This window comes from Panthera onca, chromosome B1 (genome assembly GCF_046562875.1).
Source record: "Panthera onca isolate mPanOnc1 chromosome B1, mPanOnc1 haplotype 2, whole genome shotgun sequence".
NCBI classification, from domain to species: domain Eukaryota; kingdom Metazoa; phylum Chordata; class Mammalia; order Carnivora; family Felidae; genus Panthera; species Panthera onca.
Genome location: NC_138342.1, coordinates 179,355,588 through 179,383,167, shown reverse-complemented (window position 1 = coordinate 179,383,167; position 27,580 = coordinate 179,355,588). Strand labels below are relative to the sequence as shown.

The 27,580-nt window shown below is 40.7% G+C and overlaps 1 protein-coding gene across 3 annotated transcripts in view; it reads right to left on the bottom strand.

The window, feature by feature from the left end:
* Positions 1-3,047: 3,047 nt before the first annotated feature.
* TRMT9B (tRNA methyltransferase 9B (putative)) overlaps positions 3,048-27,580 on the bottom strand; it is a 72,950-nt gene continuing 48,417 nt past the window's right edge. The window contains exons 3-5 of one of the 3 annotated variants that reach the window (XM_060653107.3): positions 22,407-22,615; positions 16,439-16,612; positions 3,050-10,109 (exon numbers count right to left, since the gene is read on the bottom strand). In XM_060653107.3, coding sequence (XP_060509090.3) covers positions 9,079-10,109; positions 16,439-16,612; positions 22,407-22,560 — 1,359 coding nt within the window. In that variant the 5' untranslated portion in view covers positions 22,561-22,615 and the 3' untranslated portion in view covers positions 3,050-9,078. Of the gene's footprint in view, positions 10,110-16,438; positions 16,613-22,406; positions 22,616-27,580 lie in introns of those variants that run through there. The other 2 variants (XM_060653110.3, XM_081795633.1) reach the window with 2 other exon arrangements.

The following is a 27,580-nucleotide window of genomic DNA, read 5'->3' as shown; positions in this document are numbered from 1 at the left end:
ATACAGCATCCCCATTGATAAACCCTTGGGGGCTCCGCCCTCTCAAAGGCATGGATGGGCTTGACTTCACGGTCTTGTTCTCCTCCGGCGAGAGCGAACTCTGAACACAGAAGGGATTTCTCTCTGAACCTCAAAATGTCACGCCCTTCATTGTACACTTAACCAAATCCGCTGGCCCCTTTCTTTTCAAGGGAAAGAAAAAGGTAGTAACTGATGGCTAAATATTGGTCACGGGTGATTTCATTTTAGCCCTTGATCAGTTAACACTGAGGACCAAGCACACATCATCGATTTCACCTGTACTCAGACACAGCCATCCCCTTATCCGAGGTTTGGCTTTCCGCAGCTTCATTACCACGGTCAACCTCGGGCCGGAGCGGGCGCTCCTGCTTCCTACCCTCGTGCTGTGTCACAAAACTTACGTCAGGAACCTCACTTCATCTCACCGTGTTGGCAGCTTTTCATCTCCTGTCGCCACGGGAAGGGTGAGTGCTGGATTTTGATAAATTTTGGGAAGACCACTTTCACATAACTTTGATAAAAGTATATCGCTGGAGTTCTATTTACTATTAGCTATTGTTAATCTTTTACTGTGTTTAATGTATGAATTAAACTTTATCCTAGGTGCATATGTGTAGGAGAAAGCATAGTATACGGAGGGTTCGGTACTATCCGTGGTTTCAGGCATCCACTGAGCGTCTCAGAAAATATTCCTTGCAGATAAGGGGGGAACGTAGTTACAATCTCTCGAGTAAATGAACACCTATTCTTCACACCTGGGAGTCTTAGAGGACGATGAGAGCAGGGACTTAGACCCACAGGATCTAAAAGGAGAGCTTCTCTTGGTGGAAGACAAAGTGAAGTTGAGACATGGCCCTCCACAGCCAGCTGATCCCAGGAACTGAATTCCGTCAGCCAGAGCCAGACCCAGATCCTTCCTCCCCAGAAGGCAGGCCGGGGGTCAGTGGTGGGTGGGAGAGCTCCTTTATACCCGTTTGCAGCAGGCCCTTTAAAATGGCAAATGCGAGGGGCGCCTGGGTGGCTCAGTGGGTTGGGCGTCTGACTTCGGCTCAGGTCATGTTCTTGTAGTTTGTGGTTCGTGGTTTGAGCTCCGCGTCGGGCTCTGTGCTGACAGCTCGGAGCCTGGGTCCTGCTTCTGATTCTGTGTCTCCCTCTCTCCCCTTCCCCCGCTCAGTCTCACTCGCTCTCTCTCAAAAAACATTAAAAAAAAATGTTTTTAATGGCAAATGCAGGGGGCTCCTGAGTGACTCAGTTGGTTAGGCATCCAGCTCTTGATTTCAGCTCAGGTCAAGAAATCGTGGTCGTGAGATTGAGCCCAACGTTGGGCTCTGTGCTGAGTGTGGATCCTGCTTGGCATTCTCTTGCTCCTTCTGCCCTCCCCCACTCGTTCTCCCTTCCTCCCTCTTTCTTTCTCTCTCTCCCTCTGTCCTTCCCCCACTCGTTCTCTCTCACTCTTTCTCTCTCTGTCTCAAAAAATAATGCAAATGCAAGTTTGTTCCTAGAGGTTGGGGCTGGGGCTGACATGGAGAACAAAGATACCAGCCAGAAAAGTGACTGGAGTTGGAAAGGTCTTGGTCAACTCCCCGGGACCCCACCCCCCCTTTTTTTTAATTGGAAAAACATAAGGGAAAAAGTTGTGGGTGATTCAAGACCATTTGGGGGCACCTGGGTGGCTCAGTTGGTTAAGCATCCAACTTCGGCTCAGGTCATGATCTCACGGTTCATGGGTTCAAGTTCCATGTCGAGCTGTATGCTGACAGCTCAGGGACTGGCACCTGCTTTGGATTCTTTGTCTCCCTCTTTCTCTGCCCCTCCCCTGCTTGTGCTCTGTCTCTCTCAAAAATAAACATTAAGAAAATAAAAGGTTTTTAATTGCTAAAGGTAAATATGGTATGTAATGCTGTAAAATCCCCTATGTGGAAAGGGCTATAGGATGGTGAGCAAGAAAATCAACACAGAGCAGGGAGTTCAGGCAGTGCTTCTGAAAGATCTATGGGGATGCAGAGGACCACAAGGAATGCAAACAGTGTGGCGTGGTGGGGGACATGCAGGTCTGGGTCCTGGCTTGGGCAAATCCCTCCTTGGAGTCGGTGGCAACTAAGGTCCCTGGTGGTTCAAACATCTGGCAATTTTCCACTGGCTGAGGCTGCTCAGGGGTGCGGCTTCATAGGGACTGTTCTCCGTGCCCTGTCCCTGGGGACTGAGTAGGGAGTGATGTGTACAGTAAAAGCCAGGTAGTAAACTTTATTTCCTTCAGATCTAACCATGGAAAAAACTAAAATCTGACAAATCTGTTAAGGAGATAGCTCTTCATCTGAATTTATGCTTAAATATTTTTTGAAAATGGAAGATGAGAACAAAGATGGACAAAGTGATGGTTTGTAAGGACAATAACTAGCAATTTTTTTGAGGGGCAGGGGGAAGAGCAAGAGAGGGAGACACAGAATCTGGAGCAGGCTCCAGGCTCTGAGCTGTCAGCACAGAGCCCGACACAGGGCTCGAACTCATGAACCTGTGAGATCATGACCTGAGCTGAAGTCGGACGCTTAACCGACTGAGCCACCCAGGCACCCCATTAGCAATGTTTTAAAACGGAGATATTTCTGCCAAAGAGTACAAGACACATGCCCGAGGTTTCACGGATTCTTGCCAAAAGTTTGGCACAGAGTGTATTTTGTTCTCAGGACTTTATAGGTTTGCCTCTGAGCAGCCACCATGAGGGCCAAACTGATGCTCAGGGAAATGTAGCTTCTTCCATCCTGTCCCAGAGAATGGGAGGAATGGGAGGTGGTCAGGCTTGCGCCCCCGCCCAGCCAGGGCACCATATGCTGCTAGAACGCACCCCCGCCAAGCTGCGTTAGGGCCACAGCAGTGGCGGGCACAGAGCCCTGTTACTTCACAACTGACTCCGAGAAGGAGCTGACAGCCTGCAGGTGGCGTGGGGCAGTGAAGGTGCCGGCCTTCCGAGAAGGTAAAAAATCAAGTTATTTCGATATTGATACCATGTTTCCACACACGCTTTGGGATAGTCTAACACATTTTTATTCATCTTAAAAGATGGTTTTTTAGTCAATGATATTCTTTTACTGACCCTTTCAAGACCATCTCTTATTAAATGGTTCATGTCGCTTCCTTTGGACAATAATAGAATTCAAATAGGAATCTGCCCGATTCTTTTGAAGTATAAGGAGAGGTGGCTAGCTGAGTTGACGGGGGACAAGGCCTGTCCAGTCACACTCAGAGTGGAGATAAAAGGCAAAATTTTGGTCATCTAGTAACAGTTTTTAAAAGTACCCTTACACATAATTTAAACTGCCTAATATATGTCATAGGCATACAAATTACACCGTTTTAAATAATGATTTCAAAAAAAATTCTAAACATCATTGGTTAATGCAAATAAAAGATCTTCAGATTATTACAACAGTCAAGATATTTTACATCAGTTTGTGCTTGTAAAACTATTGCTAGCTGCTTCTGGGAAAACCTAAATTTTAACTGTAGGAAAAAAAGTTTTTGCACTTTTGATACAAATAGACATGCCAACATCAGAAGAAGCACAGCCATATTTAACAATTATTTTTCAATTTCCCTGAAACCAAAAAAGTCCATTAATGAAATGCATTTCTATGGTAATTGATAATTTAATGTTTCAACAAGTACGAGGACTACTTTTTCTTGGTCACTATTGACAACTAACACTAAATATGTATACACATACATTTACAGAACACATACTTAGAAGAACATCTAAAGAAAATGGGTCAGTTTTCACATGTGTAGTTTTCTCAGACCTCCACTAGAGTGACGCTAGTGAGCCTTCAGAATGGAGTGAGTCCTTCCCTAATGGAGTCCCTCTACCTATGTTACTAGAAAATCTGATGGAAGTGGTATGGTTAGCTCATTACAGAAATGCTGGTCATTCAACCAAATTCCTTGCAGGGTGAGTGTAAATATAAATGTCACTTCTTCAGTGACCCTGGAGACAGGTTAACCGTGGTAACCCACCGTCTTTTCTATGTGGGGGTAGTCTCCAGAGAAAAGCAGTTTCGCGTGGAGAAAATAGATTGTTTCATACGGATTAACTACGAATTAATTGGGTTGAGGTAAGCTTTATTTTTCCCAGCTGCAGTGGAAGAAGAGACAAAATATGTATTTATTTGCCAAATGAGGGATCCAGTTTGACAATCGGTTCTCACAAGTGACCCATCAGATTGGGCATATGGATGGCATGTTAGCCCTAATCCCACCCAGATAGGCCATCAAGGTGCCTAGTCACCTGAGGAAGACTTGCATCCAGAGGGGGACAGAATATGAAAGGATTGACGTTCCTACTAATGCATCCCATATTGGGGGACCCAATTTTTGGGGAATCAAAAATAGGACAAATCAGTATTTTCTCTTCGATCAGCTCTCTTAGGTTTCTGTGTGTGTGTGTGTGTGTGTGTGTGTGTGTGTGTGTGTGTGTGTTTCCATGCCATGCCTGAGTGCTTTCTATCTGCATTGTAATTTCCATTCTTGGTTGGTGAGAGGTCTTTTCAAATGTCCCTGCTCCAGTTCTGTGGACAATTGATAGGGAGTGTGTACAGTGAAAAACCGGTAATCATAGTTTTGAGTCAAGGCTGGGAAAAGAGGAGGGGAACATTCTGGTTTGGGGTCTGCGGAAGCCGCTGTAACGCCTTTCTGCTCCCATGGTTTTTCCATCTGCTGGATGGGTGTGTGATAACACTTACCTCATATGCCCTTTGAATCGGTGGAGTGAGGCCCATGCCACGCATTTTTCTTTGGAGAAGGATTACAATGATGGCATGTGAAATCCAAGTTTATATCTAGGGGATGTGTTAATTACTTGTCGTCATATAATTTCTAATAAAGAGGTTGTTTAAAGCAGCAGATTGCAGAACAGAAAAAAGTGGGTGCGACCGCAGGAGATCAGGCTGAAAAATAGTTGGCAGTTTACAAAGAGCCTGGATACTATCCGAAGGAGTCTGCATTTTTTTTCTGTCGGACACATTATTTTCTTAAATATGCTTCTCAGAATGCTTGTGTTGGAGGATATTCATGTGCCAAGGGCAAGCTCCGTTAGGTCCACGATTACTTTAGGGTAGGCCTTACATATGCTGATACGCGTGGTGATTCTTTAAGAGGGGGTTTCATATATTAGTTCAACTAAACAGTACAACGTGGTCGTAGGTATACAACAGACACAAAACTGTTCCAGCCTGGCACTTTCAGGTCACTTAATTTTAATGCCCTGCGTATACTCAACACACCTACCTGACCTGCACTGCCTTATATCCCGTGTATCTGGCACAGAGCAGGGTGCAGTCAACAAATAAAAGGAGCCTCCCTGAATAGCCTCCCTTTTCTGACCTATAAATGGAAAAACAGTAATGCAGTGATTGAAGGGTGGGAAGAGTTGAAGAGACGTGATCACAGAGCATTTTGTGACCAAAGACTTTTTTTTTTAATTAAAATCAAATTGAAACAGACTCACAAATGAAAAAAATAAGTGTAAAGGTGGGGGAACTATGTAAGGGATTGCTGTCGAATTATTGTGTAACTGTGAAATCATTGCTTAACTCTGCTGAAGTTCATTTGTAAAGAGGTTAATCACATTTACCTTGAAAGGCTCTTACAATCTGCCTTGACCATGACTGGGCATATATGGTGTTGTGCTTGCGAGCTCAGGCTGGGAGCCAGCCTACCTGCTTTTGAATCTCAACCCTGCCGCTTACTAGATGTATGATACTAACTACGCATGTGATACTAGGCAATTAATTTCTTTATGCTTCAGTTTTCCTTATCTGCAAGATGGAAACCATAAGTATATTTATCTCAGAGGGCTGTGGTGAGGATTACAAATAAAATAATTGTTAGATTTTAGGAAAAGTTAGCTGCTCTTATAGTTGTCATTTCATATTTTCTACACGATAGCAGAGAAAAGCTCAGGCCTGCCCTGATTTGTATTTCCTAGGATGCGTCTGCTTGGCCAGTAGTTAGACCTCCATGCCTCCATCCCTTCCAAACTAAGTGCTCACAGCTCCCGACCAAGTTCAACAACTCAATTAGTCCCTCTGTCCTCCTCCAAACCCATTTATTTTTATTTTGAAAAAAAAAAATCAGTGCTTATTTTTTTGTGTGGCCATTAATAGGCAATGACATTAATGTTCCTGGATGATTTGCATGTGAATTGTTTTCTCTCTGGATTACCTCCAAGTTTTGCCCATTCAATTGATGGTCAGTTAAAATACAGAGGAATTCTTGACTGACATCTAGAATTTGGAAGAAACAGAAGGGAAAACTAGACATAAGAATCATACACCATCCTGCACAGAACAGTGTGATAAGTAAGGAAGACCAGACCAATAAGATAATCTGAGATAGTCGTCGCATGGTTTGGTAGTTACATGACACTCTAGTGACAATTTAAAAAATAATTTACATAGGTCACACGCATGATTCCCACTATAATGATATTTTGATTGCATTCTTTCCCTCATGTTAATGCAGTTTACCCCAAATCATTTGCCTGTTTGCATGTAATCCTTAAATAGGTCAGCGAGGCATCAGTAAGCCAGCAGAGGTGTTGAAGGAAGAACCTTCCGGTAATCTCCCAGACATTTCCGGTTACTTCAGATAGTGGGACTCTGTAGGGCCGTCAGTGAACAGGAAAGAAACTGATACAGTATTAATAATGGCATCCAAGTTTTCATATTACTTCAGGTAGAGCAGCAAAATTTATAATTAAGCAAGTTAAGGCAGACTGAACACTCATAAGTAAACTGTGTATGCTTACACTTGCTTATGACTTGTATTTCCTTTGGAGGACAATCCTTAATGAAGAGCAAGATTTTTAAATGATTATGATATTTACATTAGCTTGGCTCTTCAACAACATATATGTATATATCTCCAAATGCAGAAGTTAGAGTTAAGAGTGCTTTTCACATGAATATACCAAAGAGAGGTTATCAGCCACAGAGTTCAGTATTTGCATACAAGATAATGTCTGGATGCATAGAATTCTTGTGCTCAGCAGATGAAGAACGAAAGATTGCTATTATTAAGTGGCTTCTTATTTACAGTCCTGTCAAAATTATGTGAAACTCTTTCTCAAGAACCATTCTAGAGAATCCTCTTACGTAAAGAAGGGTGTATGCGTAGGTGGTCGCTCACACAGGTTAGCGCAAAGCTTTTTTGGTGCACTCTGATAAACCGGGTTCTGTATAAGTGGCACACTACCACCAGAAAGAGAGGACTTCAAGCAGATTTCTAGCAGAAGCCTGGGATTAAAGATGCATGTGACAACAAGCTTCAGGGAGAGGAAAAATCCACTCATAATAAAAAGGCCATCAAGCCTTCGTTGTAAGAACTTCTCCAACTCTGAGAAGATTTTCTTTCTACCAAGAAAACCGCTTATACTCATGTTTAATGTCCTAATTTAATGGAAGACACGAAATTAATTTATATCCCACTTCTAGGTCTATTTTCATTGCCCCTCCAATGCAGACTGTGCACTGAACAATACAAATCCCACGTGTCATTTCTACCAGACAACCTCACCAACCCAAAAGGTGATGATGTGGTCTTATTTTAGAGCCAAAAGAGAGTTCTATACATCAGTCATTTTCAGATAAACATTAAAAATAATCCCTTACGCTTCTTTGAAAGTGGCATCGTATTTCAAGATGGAGCACAATCACTGCAGGAAGAAGAACCCAAGACAGATGAAATGTTATACAAAACAAGAATTGGATTTTTGTCCAGGATTACAGAGGTCCATAAATTAAAAAGGCTTCTGTCAAATGTTGACTCCTGATTATATCTGTCTCCTGATCCCCCATGGACTTAAACAGACCCAAGGTTAAATCTGAACAGGCGTAGTGACCATACAACATCTAATCTGTTTGTCTACAGAGTGTCAGAAACGCAGCCTTTCATTCGTAGGACTTAATTCTGCCTAAATCCCTAATATGGCTAATAAAATGTGGCTTGCAGTAAGATAAATGCCCAGATTTTTAAAAATCCAACAACAGATCCTCTGTCAAGGACAAAAACTTGCCCCTTAACCATCTATTTATATTGAGAGCCAAAATAAAACCGCTTCAACCAGATTCTCATTTCCTAAGTATTCCTTCAGTTCATAAGAAAAGCATCATTCTAGATGAAAGCTCCTTAGTCAATCTTGGTCTTATCCTAAGTAGACATTCCTGCTTCGAATAAGGTCAGAAAGATACCACTGGGGTACTTGCAACAACTTCTGATACCTACACATAGCACTCCCTACCTGCTGACGGTGCCTTTAAAAACCTTCTGAGCAACACTGAAAGCCTTGTCATTTACTTATTTGGAAGCAAGTTTGCTTACCATTTAGAAAAGTCCTCGTAACAACTTGTCTCTCTCTACCATCTCTGGCTTTTCTGAAGTATGAGGAAGGCCTTGGCAACAAAATAATTTATCACCTCATTCAATTTACATGCATGCCACGGAAAAGGTTTACCTGTTATCTTGCAGACAGGTCTAAAGTATAACCAGAGAAGCAGAAATTACCCCCCTTCATTATAAAAATGCTGTTCTAAAAAGGTATACTTAAAAAGAGAATCTTGTACAGAATTGTCAAATCACTATGTTGTACACCTGAAACTAGTATGTCGTAAGTTGACTCGACTTCAATAGTAATTAAAAAAAAAAAAAAAAAAAGACAACAACCAGAATTGTCTGTTAGAATCTGCGTGTAATACTGAAAAATGATACACGTGTATCTTTATCATAACTTCGCCTTTCAGGGAAAAGAAAATCCTCACCATATTGAAGTTCATTTTATACTGCTGCTTCTTTTATATTAATAATTTATGAATACCCTTTGTCAAATGCTTTACATGCCAGGCTCTGTGTTCATCCAAATATTTAAAAGATGATCAAGTCATCATCTCTACAAAGCAAAGTAAAAATGCATTAAAAATAATAAAGTTGGATGCAAATTCAGGTAACCATACCAAACCCTGTGAAAAGACCATGGTCCATCTTTTGGAGGAACTGTCCAACATGATCTGGTCAATCGCAGTTGTCCTTTTTCTCGGCAATGATACACCAGTTGCCATGATCGTTCCCGGAGCTCAGAACATGCAGCTCTGACACGTTCTCCTTCAGCAGGCCGTAGAGCTCGCCCTCTCGAAACACATGGTAATAGCGCATCAAGGCTCTGGAATCCAAAATGTCGGGCTGTTGTTCTTCGACAGACATTGTGGCATCTGGGTTGGAATCTGTGGAGTCGACTGCAGAAATCCTTCTCAGTATTTTACTAGAAGGGTCGCCTTCTTCTACATCACCTGCATTCACACGATTCGCATTGGTGTTGGTGCTTTCCAGAAAATTCCCATCTCCATTTCTCCTAACGTCTCTTTGCTGGCCTCCACGCAGATGTTTCTTTGTGGCTGGTGCTCTCAGCCACTCCAACTGTTTTTGCGAAGTCTCCACAAACACATCTTCATCTGAAGTTTGCTCTCTTGTTGACAATGGCTCTTGGCGATCTAAGTCTAAACTGGAGTGTCTGGAAGGCTGGATCGATATAGTGCTATTGGCCCAAGCCTCTGTAGTTTTCAGGGGCCTCACTCTCTCAACTTGCTTCCTCAGAGTTGATTCATCCAAAGACCTAGAGAAAAACCAGGAACGAAAAGACTTTCCGAATGTGTTATAGAATCCATTTTCTTCCTCTCCTTCCTCAGAGACATTTGCACAACAGGCTCTGGCCATCATTGGTTCATAGTCCATGCTGTGGGACCGTTTGGAATGACCTTGCTCTTTAAAACAAACAGAGCAGCTACAGACAGAACAAGGAGGATGGTAGGGATGGCTTCTTTCCGGATGTCCACACTGCTGTTTTCTCCCAGGCTGGCTGGAGTCTGAGAAGAGCTGGGAGCATAAGGCCCTGTTCCACGGGACAAGCACATCTTGCTTCTCAAAGTGCCGGTTCTTTTGTTCCATGGCCCAAACATAAATCATCAGCTGGCCTCCAGGAACTAAGACCCTGGCCATTTCTTTTATTGCTCTGATTCTTCTCTGTTTTGTAGAAAAATGATGGATGACTGAAAAAGAAGAAACGAGACTTCAGTGTGTATACACATACAGAAACTCTCAAATTTATACGCTACTTTTTACATATAATGCAATTTCATACAATGCAATTTCAACACACAATAAAACCTCTTTATTTCCTACAGGGCAGGGCACATGGTGGGTATAGCAAAGCCTTGTTTAAGGGGAGATAGAATTCTTATCTTTGGCTCCTATACTTACTACACAATCTTAGGTAATTATGTAACGTATATGGATTTCAAGTTTGTTCATCTATAATAAGACACTTAAATAATGTGGGGGCGCCTCTGTGGCTCAGTTGGTTAAGCATCCAACTTCAGCTCAGGTCATGATCTCATGGTTCGCGGGTTCAAGCCCGGCGTCCGACTCTGTGCTGACAGCTCAGAGCCCAGACAGAGCCTACTTCAGATTCTGTGTCTCCCTCTCTCTCTCTCTGCCCCTCCCCTGCTTGTGCTCTGCTCTTTGTCTCTCTCTCTCAAAAATAAATAAACATTAAAAAAATTTGTCTAAATACATAGATAAATTGTAAGTTCCAAATCCTTCCAGTTCCTGAATCCTATGAATTTGTTAAGTAGAAGGATGACCAATGTGAATTAAGGAAATTTTCATGGGAGCACTGTTAGGTAAGTGTTCCCAGTGGAAGACTATGAGATAATTCTTTAACAAATAATTGGTACTTCTTATGCACCAAAAGATTAACACCACTAATCAATGTTAATAAAATTAATACAGCAAATAGAAGTGGAGAAAAATGCTAAAGATTGTCTTCTTACTTAGATAATGCAAAGATAAGCCAGCCTAGCAAAAGTCCAAATGATTGCTTATTATTTTTTTAAATATTAATATAAAGTGGCTGTGGATGTGTTTTTAAAAATCAACATATAGAGGTCATTGTTTTTCTTCCAATCCCTGCAAAGTTAAAGTGGAATTCAAGTAAGACTGTCTTTATCCAATCTAATGATTAAAATATTAGGCGTGTTTTCATCAAACAGTGTGTGGAAAGTGCCAGTCTATGAGTTCTGAGAGGAGTCCAATCCCAGTACTATGTCAAGAGAAAAAATCAGATTGTTTTTCCACATGGAGGGGTAAGGCCTACCCCGTGTCTCAGGAAGGAAGTTAGTCCCAAGGGAGGTCTGGACACTACGCTCAGGTATGAGTAGTAAGACGAGAGATAGAGGATAGGAGGGTTCCTGAAACCCTCACCATGGTCCAGCGGGCAGCGGTGGCGTTAGGCAAATACATCTCTAGTTTACCTGCCACAGAGAGATGGTAAATATCTGAAATGAGATTCTTATATAGAGAAAGCTGTCAAAGGAAGATCAGTCAACAGGCACACGCGGTCTTGTTACCAATCAGGTTTTCGTCCCCACAGTCTCACACAGCACACATGCCCTGGCGTCCATTGTCCTGCCATGCAGAGGCGTGAGAAGCCAGACGTACGATGACGCGAAAATGGGTTGGACGAACAGGACGCCAGCATATTTTATCCTAGATCTGACAGCAACTCACCTTGTGATCTTTGACCAATCACTTGACTTCGCTAGGCCTCAGACTGTTCCTCACTCCAATTCCCAAAGAGCCGCCACTTTTTTTTACTGTTTGTTTATTATTGACAGAGAGAGAGAGAGAACACGAGTAGGGCAGGGGCAGAGAGAGAGCCACAGAATCCAAAGCAGGCTGTAGGTTCTGAGTTGTCAGCACAGAGCCCAACGCAGGGCTTGAACTCAGGAACCGTGAAATCATGACTTGAGTCCAAGTTGGACGCCTGTCTGACTGAGCCACCCAGACGCCCCACCAGAGAGCCCTTTTTAATGGTTAATTTGAAAGCTTACATTTCTAGAGGCAGAGTCTTGGTCACTGAGCTAAAAGGAGGCACAGAGGTGAGGACAGAGGTAGGATGATCCTAATGTTCATATCTATGACTATTCATGGCCGTGAATATCTCCCATGACTTGCACCTAATCCACTCCAGAATGTCTATGGGTGTATTTTCTACATATGGTCATCCCTTGTTATCTGCAAATTCCATATTTGCAAATTTTGCTACTTGACAAAATGTATTTGTAGCCCCCAAAACAGCACTCTCAGTGTTTTCCTGGTCATTTCTTGACATGCGTGTGGTGGCACAGAGCTCCCAATGTGCGTGTTTCCATCTAAGGCTGAACAAGGTGACCTCTACTTGCCTGTTTTGGCTTTCTCCCTGTCAACAAGTGTCCTTTGGTGGCCTGTTTAGTGCCATGGTCTTTGCATTTAGTGCTTTTTGTTGGTGATTTCGCTGTTTAAAATGATCCCTGAGCATAGTGCTTAAATGCTGTGTGGGGTTCCTGAGTGTGAGAAGGCTAGGGTACGTCTTGTTAGATGAGCTTCGTTCGGGCTGTTGCCAGGAGTTCAAAATTGAATAAATTGTCTTTAAACGGAAATACATGTAAAATAAGGTTGTGTACAAATCAGTTGACAAAAAATGCAGCGACGAGAGGCTCACAGGAACTTAGTCCTTTATTTCCCCTGGGAGCAATGGCTCCGTATTCGCTAATTAACTGTTTGAGGAGACTTCATAGAATATAATTACTGTGAATAATGACAGTTGACTGCGTTCCTTTTGGGGGCCAAAAAAGAAAAAAAAATTAAAATAGGACCACTTTAATATAGTAATCTCTTTTTAGCAGATTCCTATGTCTTCAACATTTTAGAATTCTGGGCTTCAAAAGAAGTCTTTTTTTAAAGGAATAAAGTTTTTATACATAATAGTTCCTTAAACATCTGTTATGTTATGATTAACTTTAATAGCATAATATCACCCAGGAAATACCTGAATCTTTTATATTGTTTTATATTTATATTTAACATGTAATACTAAGTAACTTTTAGGCCAATTTTTTTTTGAAAAACTTTACAAATGAAGATTTCTTCATTATATAAAAAATGTATTATATATGCATCTATATATTCTATGTAAAAAGATTATAAATGTAACTGAAATGGGATGTGAAGATGCATTTTTATGAATTATAAATGTCAGGAAACTATATTGAGTTTTTTTTATTTTAATTTTTTTTAAATTTACATCCAAATTAGCATATAGTGCAACAGTGATTTCAGGAGCAGATTCCTTAGTGCCCCTACCCATTGAGCCCATCCCCCCTCCCACAACCCCTCCAGTAACCCTCAGTTTGTTCTCTGTATTTAAGAGTCTCTTATGTTTTGTCCCCCTCCCTGTTTTTATATTATTTTTGCTTCCCTTCCCTTATGTTCATCTGTTTTGTCTCTTAAAGTCCTCATATGATTGAAGTCACATGACATTTGTCTTTCTCTGACAAATTTCACTTAGCATAATCCCTCCAGTTCCATCCACGTAGTTGCAAATGGCAAGATTTCATTCTTTTTGATTGCTGAGTAATACTCCATTGTGTGTGTGTGTGTGTGTGTGTGTGTGTGTATACACAGACACACACACACACACATATACACACACACATACACCACATCTTCTTTATCCATTCATCCATTGACGGACATTTGGGCTCTTTCCATACTTTGGTTATTGTTGATAGTGCTGGTATAAACATGGGGGTGCATGTGTCCCTTTGAAACAGTACACCTTTATCCCTTGGATAAATACCTAGTAGTGCAATTGCGGGGTGGTAGGGTGGTTCTATTTTTAGTTTTTTGAGGAACCTCCCTACTGTTTTCCAGAATGGCTGCACCAGCTTGCATTCCCAGAGACTATATTAAGTTTTTAAAGGCTAAAAAAAAGAATCCCCTTTTGTTTAAAAAGCATAATCACAACTTAAAGGCAAAAATAGTATTCAATAGGGGCACCTGGGTGGCTCAGTCGGTTAAGTGTCTGACTCTTGATCTCGGCTCAGGTCATGATCTCACAGTTCGTGAGTTCAGGCTTTGTGCTGTGTGCTGACAGCACAGAGACTGTTTAGGATTCTGTCTCTCCCTCTCTGTGCCCCTTCCCTGCTTGCTCTCTCTCTTCCTCTCTCTCTCTCTCTCTCAAAATAAATAAATAAATAAATAAACAAACAAACAAACAAACTTAAAAAAATACTGGTCAATTTATGTATACTATAGCCACATGTTCCTGCTAAGACCCCAGAAAAATAGGTAGGTTGAATTCAAGTACTGGATTCTAGAATTCGATGGGAAGTTACAGAAGATCATCTTTAAAGTCTTGTTAATTCTTGATATTTTATGATATGCTGTCATTTAACTTTTCCAATGTGCAGGTCTCCTTTAACTGAAAGCGTAAAGCAGAGTTTTGCAACCTCAACACTACTGACATTGTGGGCTAGATAATTCTTTGTTGCAGGGGGCCAGCCACTAGATGACAGGAGGTTGTACACACATCCAGTTGAGCCAGCCAAAAATGTCTCCAGACATTGACAAGTGTCCCCCAAGGGTGAAAGGGGCACCATAACCCCATGCCGAGAATGACTGGCATAAAATAAGTAGTCGATTGGCACTGTTGTAATATATTGCTAAATTTTCATAGAATTGTCAAGCTATTCTCAAACTAAGTGGAAAGAGTGTTTCTTTCTCCAAGCTGTCAGAAAAACATGTGGAATGTATAATTAGATACGGTGCTGACCTCTCAAATTATTATTAGGAGTCATGGAAAAAGCATGTCTCTTTATATGTATATTTCTTCATGCTGAGATTAGCAAAAGTGCCAGCATAAAAATTCTAAATAGGGAAGTAAATATGTACGGACATAAGACAGACTATCAAAATTGTTCATAATATAGTTCTAAATGTGAAACCTCACTGAAAACGACCACGTCACATTAATACAGTTACAGTTCCGAAAAATACATGGTGTGTTTCCACCTAAGGAAGCATTTTTCTTCAGAAGACGGCAACCAGGTATGTTGCATTTCTTCCGCGGACAAAGCAGGAGACTTAAGCTGGAAGCAGAGAAGCACCTAACCACGTACACATGGAGCATTTGCCAGAAGTCGGACATCCGGGCGCTATCCCCGTGCCCGCCACAGTGGCTCATGGCACAGCCTTGAAACTCATGTAAACGAACATTTAGCCTCTGAAACTAATGTAAAGGAACACAACGAAGAACACACTTCTCTGACCTCTCCCCGATTTCTCATTCTTTAGGTGGAATGTCCAACCCAAAAGCTTTCTTTCCACTAAAGATTCAAAACACTTTAATGAGTTTCTTGGTGTAACAAGACTCCCTCCTCATAATGTTTATGCCCAAAATGGACTTGACCGTTTCAACTGCAACTAAGTAGGGCTGGCCTACCGCAGGTTTCCACGGCAACCACCTCCTGCCAGTCCTGACTAGTTTCAAGGCTGTGGCCTCCAGTCCTGCATCCCCTCACTGTGCAAAGATATAGTCCCCATCTGTTGTTGAATAGATTAAGTCCTCATTTCCTTCAGGAGAGAGCAGTCTCCTCGTGAATTTTTATCTCCCAGTTTTTATCTAGTCAGCTTTATATAGGATCACCTTGCTTTGTGTGTTATCTATAGTCAAATAGATTAATTTTAAGTGTATTGGAGCAAATCCTTTGCTTTGCAAAAGATTTTCCTCTTTGCAAAAGAACTTGGTGCAAGGTTCCCTAGCACGTTTCAATGGGACTAAAAGTCTAAGTTTCAGGATTACATGTATTGAGTAAAATGAGCCATATCTGTGTATATTTCAGGCACAGGTCTTTGTTGTTTCTTTTCATTTGTGGACTGTGTGTTTTTATGGGGCACACTTGTTGGGAAAATATCAGGAACATATTCCCTGGAGTATGAACAATCTCTGGCAGTAAGAGAGCCAAGTGATGTAAAACTAATGTAGTCCGGGACCGGGTGGGGCCATCTTCCCCGGTGCCCTCATGCACCAGTGAGTAGCAGATTGGATGACACATCCTGCCAGGTGACATTCAGTGCATGAGTTTTACAGTGTTCTGCTAATAAAGGACACAGTCATGACCTGAAGTAGGTAATAAGACTTCTAAAGTTCTACTTCGCATTGGGAGAGCCTGGCTCCATTTCAGTATAACAGTATGAGATATTTCGATGACTAAAATTCCTCTAATACTTTCTCACTCATAAGTAAAAGAAATTGGAATGAGTCATCAGAACACAGTACCAGTTTGAAGGTTTAACTAGTGAAAACAATCCTATGTAGCACCTTATGTACATTTGGGATTAGTCAAATGATCCAGTTGAAATATTTTTAAAAATTAGATGAAATGAATCACACTGACGTTTCTACAAAGAATGAATGTTGAGTTGTGAGAATGGCCTCCACCATTCATGTAATGTTATTGTCCTGGTGAAGAGGGAATGTGTGACCAGGCTGCCTTACCTCCTATGGAGATGATGGCATCGAAGCCCTGGTCCCTAAAGGGGAGATGAAGGTTGTCACATACCATGACTTCACATCCTCTACTCCGGGCAATCTCTACCAATGGCCCGCAGTAGTCACAGCCCAGGGTATACACCTGGCTGTTCACTTTAAGATACTTTCCAGTCCCACAACCTGTAAGAAAAAAACCTGTGTTACATACTGTCCTCCCGGAAAGTGGAACATGGTCAGTTTGTCTTCCGACAAGGAATAGAAACAACTTTGTATTAACTAACCGAGACAGACTACAACATGGTTTGAAGATTCACAAAAGCCAAAGAAAGATCTTCAGAGGGCACTTACATATGTTCATCCATAACAGAAGATGGAAAAGGATAGGGAAAAAGAAATAACATTTATTGAACATTTAATGAGGTAACGTCCATAGGGATTGGCCCACTAGCACAACCAAAAACTGTTAGCTGGCTCATGACAGTGGCTGAGTTTCCTAGTACCCTAGGAATGGTGCCCAGGCCTTTACAAAACTACCTTCACATACATATTTCATTATGCAGAAGTCCATACATGATGGCATTTATTCTCATGTTATCTCTCCAGACATTCTTAACATTTACTGGCTGCATAAAACAAACTACTGCCAACCGTTTTCATTGGATATAAACAAAACAATCTATACCATAACACACGTTTTTCAAAAATTTGGAATTTGAATTTGAATGAAAAGGTTATTTCGAGAAATTTTTATCCAATCTATTGTCAGTTCTTGGTTTTAAATGATCTCTGTTGACTCAGCATACAAGCTTTAGAGCTATTTTTTTCTTCTTAAACAGACCACTTATGACATTCATTTGGCAGAGACCCAAGTAATTCAATATTTACACAACCCAAAGATCTAGATCAATCAGATCTGATACTACAATGAAGAGGGAAGTAACAGGAGTGAGTAACCATCTTGAAACAAGACCTTCTGGGGTCTGATACCTAGTATTAGATTGTAACACGGACATAGCAGTGAATTCCTTTTTCAGAAATATTTAAAGATATCATGGGAGCTGATATCCCTGAAAAAATATCTACCACTCTTCAAGCATGATTAGTTTGCTGCTTCCAAAATGGCAGGCCATTCAAAATTATGTGAGACACCAAAAGTATAATTAAAGTTCATCGATGATGCCATCTGAGACGGTGGCAAGTACGTGAATAAAAACAAGACTTCCAATGTCTCATTTTAATGTGATTGGGGTCTTAGAAATATTTTAGATGTCATAGCCACTGTTCCTAAGAATACTTATGAGGAAAAGTAACCAATATTTGAGGGGAGTTATGAGGAAAATAGGATTCACAAAGTACTTTAAAATTGCAATCCTGAATATTTCAAAGATGATGGTCCTGGTTGAAGGAAAATAATCTGGCAAATGTGTTTGCTTTTTTATTTTTAATTGGCTCAGAGGATACATTTAGAAAAATGAAAGAGAAAATTACCTTCGACTGATAAGAACAGGTTCATGACAAACTGGTGGTTATCAGATGGGATGGGTGAAACAGGTGAAGGGGATTAAGAGTAACACTTATCGTCAGGAACGCTGAGTAACGTATAGAACTGTTGAATCGCTGTGTTGTTTTTGTTTTGGGGGTTATTTTGAGGTTATTTTTATTGAATCACGACATTGTACACATGAAACTAATATAACATTGTACACTAATTCAGGAATTAAAAAGTAAAAACAGAAAGAACAGGTTCATGGACCATTAGAACTAGAGGGAGGTGTTCAGAGGGCGTCTGGCAATACTGAGGCAACCCAGTCCTTGTCAAATCTCAGCATCACCATCTAGGGCCCATGGCACCCTCAATTTATCCCATTTTCATTTCTGATGGCATTCATTTTGAAGCATAGTGGTGGATCTCGCAGACATGATGCAATTATTTATTTTCCAACTGCCTACACTGAGATGATAGAGAGGGGAAGATTTTATCCTAATGAGGAAATCAGAACTCCTGCCAAGCCTAGTGACCCCATTATCTTAAATGTGCAAGAAGTATATCAAACATTTTTGATACGGCAGCAAGCTCCAGTACACAAGTCATGCTGCTTTACAGAATCTCATTAAATGATAACCTTTCACAGTATTGAAGAGAGCTAACAAAGTGCGTGCTTATATTCGTCTCTATTTTCTATTCTGTACCACACTCAAAGAAGAAAACATAATTGCCTCAATTCAACGAAATGTTTTGGTGCATGGTGGGCGAGTGTTTGCTAGAAATAACTAATTTGAATGTTTCCTCTCGAGTTTGCAGGAACAACTACATTTTTTTAAATTAAGAGTTTTTGCTAAGACCTTTATCTGAAACAGAATTCTCTTTTCCCATAGGAAAGACAAGAGTAAAGCCTACTTATTTCCCGTTTTATATACATTTCTTGAAAGCAGAGATGAAGGGATACGTTTTATTCTGTAGGCATGGTGCTTGCCATGGAGCAAGAGTTCTAAATTTTTATTGACTCCGTGAAGGAATGGTAAATAGGGAATGACTTAGTAAATTAAATCTTACTACAGAGACTGGGAATAAATACATAGAGTTAAGAGGCAAAGGGAATCTTAATTATTGAAAAGGAAATTTTTGTTATGTACACAAAAATACCATTTTTAATACTATTAGGACAGATGGTTGTCTCTGATGTCAGGTAAAAAGGTAACCTTGCTGAAAAAGAATCTGGCTCTGGTCTTCTTCCTGTTTTCCAAACTAATCTAAACAAAGATCTCAAACCCCAGAACACCCTCCATGAACCATCTAATGTCCTTAAGCGACTAGCCCATTTGAGGTAGCCATATTGTCATGATTGAAGAGATCATAGTATTTCCTGAGAGTACTTTGGATTTCTGCTGTCTTTGAATCTTCGAAGTTCTTTTCACTTAGGCTGTAATTTCTGCTCACTTGATTCCTGTTACTGGCCCAGACGACTTAGTTTCCATCAGGAACTCTTGGTGATGGAATGATGGGGAATGGGGTGATGTGGTGAATAAAATCTAAGTCGACTAAAAGTTGCACCACTTAAATAGTGAAAACAGCCTAGAAAATTGTAGGCAACTGGAACCTGATTATGGCCAGATGTTGATTATTTATGCAAAGTTTTACTAGTAATTAACTATGGATTGCTAATCTAGTAACCAGTCAAGTTAACCAATATAACAAACCATTGATTTTAGCCAAGTGGAAAACCTGGGAAAGAAAAAAAAAATGTCTTTTTGGAGATAGTCGTGTTAGCTTACTTTCTTCTCTTCTACTCTCCTTGGGCTTTTGTCTTTCTTTTTCACTTACTTCTTAACTTCACTCTTATTTTAAAACCTATCCCCTTGTGTAATCAAAACAGTACCATTGATTTATTGAATAGTAAAAATGTAAAAGCACAAAATTTGAAAGATACAAATGGGTAAACAAATATTTACTGGATATTATTATGAATTTTCACAGGGGCACCCAAGGAATATTATTTGTACCATAATTTGTAGTAGCAAAATATGGCAAACACCATATATCTGTCAGTACGGTGCTATTTATCAGAGAATGGTGTGCAGCTTTAATACTGGGCAGCTCTGTAACTACAAACATGGAATGATCTCCACCAGATATTAAAGGAAACACAAGTTAGGTGTCTAACAGTTTGTAGAACATACCACCATTTGCATAATCAAAGAAGGAAACCCACCCATATATACACCTGTATGCACAAATATGCTTATACTTAAGTGAACTCTCTCGAGATTATACAAGAAGCCAACTGCTTCTGGCATGGGTTACTTGGTGCCACAGGACTGGGACGGGATGCTCTTTTCACTGTACGCCCCTTTGTACCTTTGTTACGGAGCCATGTAAGTGGATTACCTATCAAAAAAATTTTCAGCAATTGGGATTCCTCCTTTTTTTCATCGTTTGTTCATATTTCCTCACTATTTCTTTTGAATTGTTCACCATATTCTTTTGTACTGACTTTGAAGAATGCTCTGTAGGTGAAGCAAATGATCCAGTATTTTTATTAGATAAGTTACAGATATTTTTACTCAGTTGTCTGTTTTTTTTTTAACTTATATATTTGTCTAGATATTTGCCTTGTAGAACTTTTAAATTTTTATATGGTCAAAGATATCGATGTAGTCCATTTTTATTACTCACAGGTTCTGTATTTGCATGTTCACGTGCTGGATAAAATTTATTTGTTACCCCCAAATCAATACTCAAGCACCTACACGGTGGTTACCAATAAGCCGGCGTATAGAACAAAAATTTTGGAAAAATTTGAGTTGTCTAAGGGGCCCATTACCCATGTCTTATTTTGGTTCTCACCCTACCAACAAGGGTCCTTTATGTGGTCTATTTAGTGGCACTTTTTTTTTTTTTTTTTTTTGCATTTTTGTGCTTTGCGCAATGATTTCATTGTTTAAAATGGCCTCTGAGCATAGGGCTCAAGTGGTGTGTAGGGTTCCTAAGCCCAAGAAGGCTATCACGAGCCTTATGGACAAGATATACATGTTAAGTAAACTTTGTTCAGGCTTGAGTTATAGTGTGTTGGCCTTGAGTTCAATGTTAATGAATCTATACTATATAGTAAATAATGTGTCTTCAAATAGATATACACATGAAACAAGGTTAGGTATTGATCAGTTGACAAAAATGTGACCAGAGGCTCACAGGAACCCTAATCCTACATTTCTTTTAGGGACCATAATTCAGTATGCACGAATTCAGTGTTCATGGCAGTTTTATAAACTTGACATAGGGACTGTGAATAATAACAACTGTATTTTCTTTTATGATTTCTGACTTGGTGTTACAGAGGGGCTTTGTCCTAGGTGGATATTAAAAAAAAAAAATCTAATTGTCAGTCATCTAGTCCTTTAATGATTTCATTTTCTTATACCCAAATCTTTGGAATTTTTGGTGTAAGATATGAGAATGTAGCGTGTGATGATACTGTTATCCCAAAGTCACTTATTAAATGGTTCCTTTTGTCCTATTTTAATATTCTGGCATTTTGCTAACATTGTGGTTGGTAAGAGTTCCAAACTCGAGGTATCTTCTGAAACCACATTTAATTAAAAAAAAAAATGACATGCTAGATTTTTTAGAGACTCTCCATTTCTACGTGATATGCACCCCTTCCCCAAATTCCACACTGCTTATACCATCCTTAACATGCTAAAAGTCCTGGGCACTGGGACTAATACTAATATCTCTTGCTAATATTTAGAATAAATATTTACAGTAAATGGCAAATCAGATGGAATTTACAACTACAGAAATTTATGACTTCTGGGCACAGTCTGCATGCAGTTGCTGGAAACAGTTTTAGATGGACATGCCTCAAATAGAAACCCTACCGTGTCTTAAACTTAGTCTTAGATCTACTGGGTTGTGGTTTACCACTGATTCAGAAAGACACTGAGCCAAAGTCTTCCAGGCAAATCAGTGATTATGAAGGTATGACCTAATTAAAGATATGCTCCAATAATGAAAGACCTACAGAATAGTTAAGGGAAAGGATCTATGAGATTAATAAGAGGTTATAGGACTTCTTTTGTAGTCCCACAATTCTGGCTCTTCTGTAGAAGGCATGAGAGCCGCTCAAGGTGAGCCACCAAAACGTTATTTACAAATGTGAGTCGCTCTACATTTCAAACGGTCAGTTTCACCCGCAGTCATTTGTCATGATTTATTCATTCAATGTCAGGTCGATTTCGAGGGAGGATGTATGCAGAGGTTCTTGAAAAGGTCACCATTGTATAAATGTAGCTTTCAGGAAGTTTCCTAACTTTCTGACTTGATGAATTTCTGCTATAAAGTGAATACTCTAGGTCCTGGCAGGCCAAGGACACAATTTTCGACTTCTGGGTAGAACAAAAATGTAAAATGAATCTGAAAAGGAAAGGCACAATAGAATATATTTCAGACTATGTGGCACAACCCCGGGGTTACCTATGTCAGCGATGAGGCTGCCCGGCTTCTGCTCCTGGAGGAACTGGCGGACGCGAGGCCAGGCTTTGCTCTGCAGGTCATTGAAGTAAGGTGCGGTGCCCTCATACACATCATGTACGTGCTGCTTTTCCAGCTGGGCAGCTTCATGATCCATCCTGGGAATGGGGCCGCCCCCAAGAAATGCCGGTCAGAGTACACAGCAGAAGGAGCTGAAGGAGGATGCAGATTTTCTAAGATTAGGAACCTACAACTGCCAAGGTCATACTGTCCTTATACTTTTTTTTTTAACTGAAAATAACAAAATCTGCACTGTTACCCCACCATAATTGTCCAAAGACTAGCAAATGCATAGTTTTTACCTGCATATCTTCAGAAAATAATGGTTTGGAAATGAGCCAGTCAGTGTGAGTTCCTGTACAAGATCAATTCTTAATTCTGGAAGCATATACAAAAGGTTCACCAAATGGTTCACCCTGGATAAAATCATTCTATTTAATGCTACAGAAGTTTTAAAATTTTATAACAGGTAGCTCATCACTCCAATCCAATCACAAAGCCCTATTGATTCGACCTTTTTAACGTCTTTGGATGCTAACCATTTCTCAATCTCCCTACTGATCCAGCTTTAGAAAAGGTGCTCGCCTCTTGTCTGAATTACTTTCATAGCCGTAAACAGATTTTGGGGGGACAGATTTTGGTTGCCCCTCAATCCCTTTCCTTCACTTATGGAAGGAACTATCCACAACTGTTTTCCTAAAACAGAAATCTAATAATGTTGTATTCCACCTTAGATTTCTTCAAAGGCATTTTATAGCTTGTCCAGTCAAGTTCAGGTGTCTTAGTAGGGCATACAAGGCTCTTTCTGATCTGGCCTCAACTTATCTCTTGAAGCTATTTCTCTAGCATCAGATGAGGCTGTATTGCTCAGTGCCCCATGGTTTCTCAGACGCGACACACTCTCTCTCATCCAGGGGCCTGAACGGATGCTTATGCTTTGCCTGGCTAACTCCCATTCATTCTTGACACGAGCATCACCTCTTGCAGAAAGCCTTCTCTGACCTCTCATGCAGGATCAGGAAATCAGAAAGGAGTGAGAAAATGAAAGAGCAGTCTTAGAGGCCCCTGCTGGGTTAGGTTTAATCTTTGAATTATTCTCTTGTGGCATGTGAGTGAAGAGTATCCCAGGGAAGTGGCCAGGGGCTCAGCTTGTAGCTTTTTACCAATCAATATGAAAGTATTTTCAATCATTTAAGAACCCATTTGGCCCCACTGGTGCGTATCAGCTAGTTTGCTCCTGCCCCCTTTACTCCCGTGCATCCCGTGCACGCTGCCACCGACACAGAGGGCTATAATCATTGATTGGATACTTGCCTCTAGCACTGGCTGGAAGATGCTAGAGTTCAAGGGCTCGCCTTATTTAATGCCGAATCTGCCAGAGTTTGCACACGGCAGATGCTCAATAACGAACAAACACAAGCAGAACTGACTAATCCTGAGTCCAGAGGGTGGCACTGGGTTTGGTAGAAAAGGGAGTGACCCTGGGGAGTGTGGGAAGAGATACACTCACAAACTTGAAGATGAAAGAGTGACAAGAGAGGGGTACAGTCTCTAGACAGCAGACAGCCTGTGTGTCCCGCTCCCCACCCTCCCTCCCCCTCACCAGTCCCACCCTGGAAAGTAGAAAGCGCTTGAGCAAGATGGTATCTGATTAGTTATTGCAAAGTACCTCCCTTCTTACCCTCTTTGGATTTAAGAAATCTCTTGTGGAGAGGGGTGCCTGGGCGGCTCAGTCGGTTAAGCATCCGACTCTTGATTTCAGCTCAGGTCATTGATCTCACAGTTCGTGAGTTTGAGCCCTGCATAGGGCTCTGCACCGAGATAGCAGAGACTGCTTGGGATTCTCTCTCTGCCCCTCCCTACTTGTCTCTCTCTCTTTCTCAAAATAAACATTAAAAAAAAAGAAAGAAAGAAATATCTTGTGGAGAGATACTTTGAGACAACATAAATATCCTGTTTCTCATACTCTCATCCACTAGTTGTAGCATCCTATCCATTGGTGATGCTTGCCCCAAACAGTTATTACTATAATTATCACCAAATGATGATATTTCAATTCCATCATCCATTCTATGGCAAGGAAGAGCTTTTCAGGATTGACTCCTAAGAAAGCAAATGAGCAGTAGACTATCCTTAATTACTACGGGCTGCCCACAGCCCCTGCAGAAAATCTGGCAAACTCCTAACAGAGTACAAATCTCATTTGTGAGGTCTGACAAAACTTCCACCCAAACTGAAACAGCTTATATTGCACCCTCAACTGGAATTTACAAAGTAAACATATGGCCGGCTATAACTGCCTACACACCAGAAAAACCCAAACACTGAGCGCTTTTCTTTTTAATCAACATCTCAGTAGACTTACGTCTGCTTAAATTTTTTTTTCCCCTCAAGGAATCAGATCCGGCAATACAATTTGGGGGAACCCTAAAACAAATAAATTTTACTTTCTTTTACTTGCACATGGTAATTGGCAATCAACATAAACATAATTATCTTCAATCTGGCTCTACCTGCAAGATCAGAATTTGTAGTATCTGAACAGTACCCCTTGGAGACCTTTCACTAAGTCCTCTTCCAAACTGCCTGGCCTCTACCGTAAACAAGGAGCTCTTTTAAAGTGTGTGAACAATGTAAGTCCACTTTGTTTTTATTGTATTTTACAGTTAAGAGTATATACTGCAGAATGATTAGCTGTGAAACTGATTTGTGGAGCTGGGACTATCCAAGGTGACATTTTTAACACTGGATTTAAATTTCCTGCAATATTTTCCATATGAATTTTATGCATATAAGCAAATTCCTTGTGGATTAGATCATGTGATTAAACTAGTGAGGTTGGTACTATAAAATACGAGTGGGGTTCAGGGTGAAGCTAGGGAGATAGGGTTAGGTTTAGCCAGGCTTTTTAACCTGTGGGCTGTCAAATTCTAGGCCCTTGTAGCTAGCTGATGCCTTGTTGGTGAGTCATGAGAGAAGGGAAAATAATTTGAAAGGTAAGGAGAAGTCAGATGTAGTAATGCACTGAAAATTCAAAGCACTAATTTGGATTTTATTTTAAGTGCAATGGAAAGTAGAAAATAGTTTTAAGTTGGTAGATGGGTTGGGGGAGGTAGGTAACATGTTTGGATTTACAATTTTTAAAATTTTTTTTAATTTTTAATTTTTTTTTTTCTAGAGAGTGCACACATGTAAGGGAGGGGCAGAGGGAGGGAGGGAGGGAGGGAGAGAAAGAAAGAAAGAATCTTAAGCAGGCTCCATGCCCAGTACAGAGACTGACTCTGGGCTTCCTCCAATGACGGTGAGATCATGACCTTAGCCAAAATCAAGAGTCCAAGGCTTAACCAACTGAGCCACCCCGGCACCCCTGGTTTTATAATTTTAAAAGATCCCTCTAGGCATATCTTTTAGAGTAGCTATTATTTTATTTGTCACAACCTCCTTTCTTCTGATAATTGGTATCTTGTCCTCCCTGGATGAGCAGGGGACCCAGGCCTGGCCAATCACAGTATCTCTATCCCGGGACACAATCATTGGTTCAAGGCGATGCAAGGTGAGCCAATCAGAGTCCTTCCTTGAGATAGCTCCGTGTGGAGCTAAAGAACAAGTGGCCCCACCTCTGGCATCACAGAGCTGTAAAGATGTGAAGGTCGGGCTGCCAGTGGCTAACTTTCCCCACATAGCAAAGATCTGTCTTTAGGTAGAAGAGAATGAAGTGAGGCAAAGTGAATAGACGAGAGACCAATGCGGTGGGAAAAAGAATCATGGCAAGCATAAAATCCTGGTTCTGTTCCTGGAAACTTTGGTTCCTGCAGTCCTGGGGGCTACTCCTCCTACCCAACTCAAGGTCCGTCTGTTCCCCTTTGTGCTTACTCTTGTTGAGTTTCTGACCTGGCCAGCACAAGAGTCCTCTCTCGTTCAGCATTACTTCTACCAAGAGCTTTCTTTTTCTGTTCTACTTCTAGTTTGTAGTCCTTAGAAAATGGAAGAGAGGAGAGAAAGTGATAGGAAACTAACAAAAGAGGTCAGTGCCTTGATGTATTTCCCATGGAGAGAGGTACAAAGAGAAGGACATCAGCAATTCTTCTAGCCACCGGGTCATCATTAAGAAGTCACAAATGTTTAGATGTCCTGTTCTGGGCATGTGATCAGGATAGCACTTCCCCACTCAACTTCCTTCAGGCAAACCCATGTGTCTTGTTTTGACCATTAAATATCAGAAAAGATGTGGATTACACCTGGGGAGAAGCTTTATGAGCTGGCCTATAGCTCCAGTACCCTTTGCGTGTCTCTGCAAAATCATGGAAATAGCATGATGTAGGACACCCCCCCCCCCGCCCCCACCCCGAGCAATTTCTCTTGATGGACAGACAGGATGTATGTTTTAAGCCAAAAAAGGGGGGAATAAACAGCTCATCATAAATGCCGAATAGGTAATGATAAAACAGACTATCAATCCTATGTTATTAAAAGGGACCTTGTGACTATGTGAGTCTATCCTACTTTTTTCTTCATACACGTTAACATTTTCCTCTTTACTATAGATATAACAAAATTGGGAGAAAACAGGATATAGTACTATATCCCACTTTTTAAAACTTAATTTAATATGGTGAGCCAAGAAGTGACTTTTGCCTGTGGTTTTCTCCAAACTTCTCAAATAAATGTAATTTCCTTCATCCCTAAATCGATGTGTTTCATAGTCTACCAAGTATTACAATGACTTAAGTAACTCTACCAGATTCTGAACTACTAAAGAAACAACATTAAATATACATCTTTGCCTAGCACTAGATTTAAGTATAACAGGTCTAACCACATTTAATGAGTAAATGGAAAATGAAACTCCAGCCAAATAAACTATATATTTTTTTAATTTTTTTAATTTTATTTTTAACAGTTTAGGTACAACTGACATATGACTAACTGCACATATTTAACGTGTGCAATTTGGTAAGTTTTAGATGGACATACCTTGGGCACCATGAGACAATTATGATAATGAATATAGCCATCACCCACACAGTTTCCTTGCGCCCCTCTGTAAGCCATCCCTCCCACCTTTTAGTTTTTCTTAATGCCATGTTTCTGGGTAAAGAAACAGGGATGTATGGGTG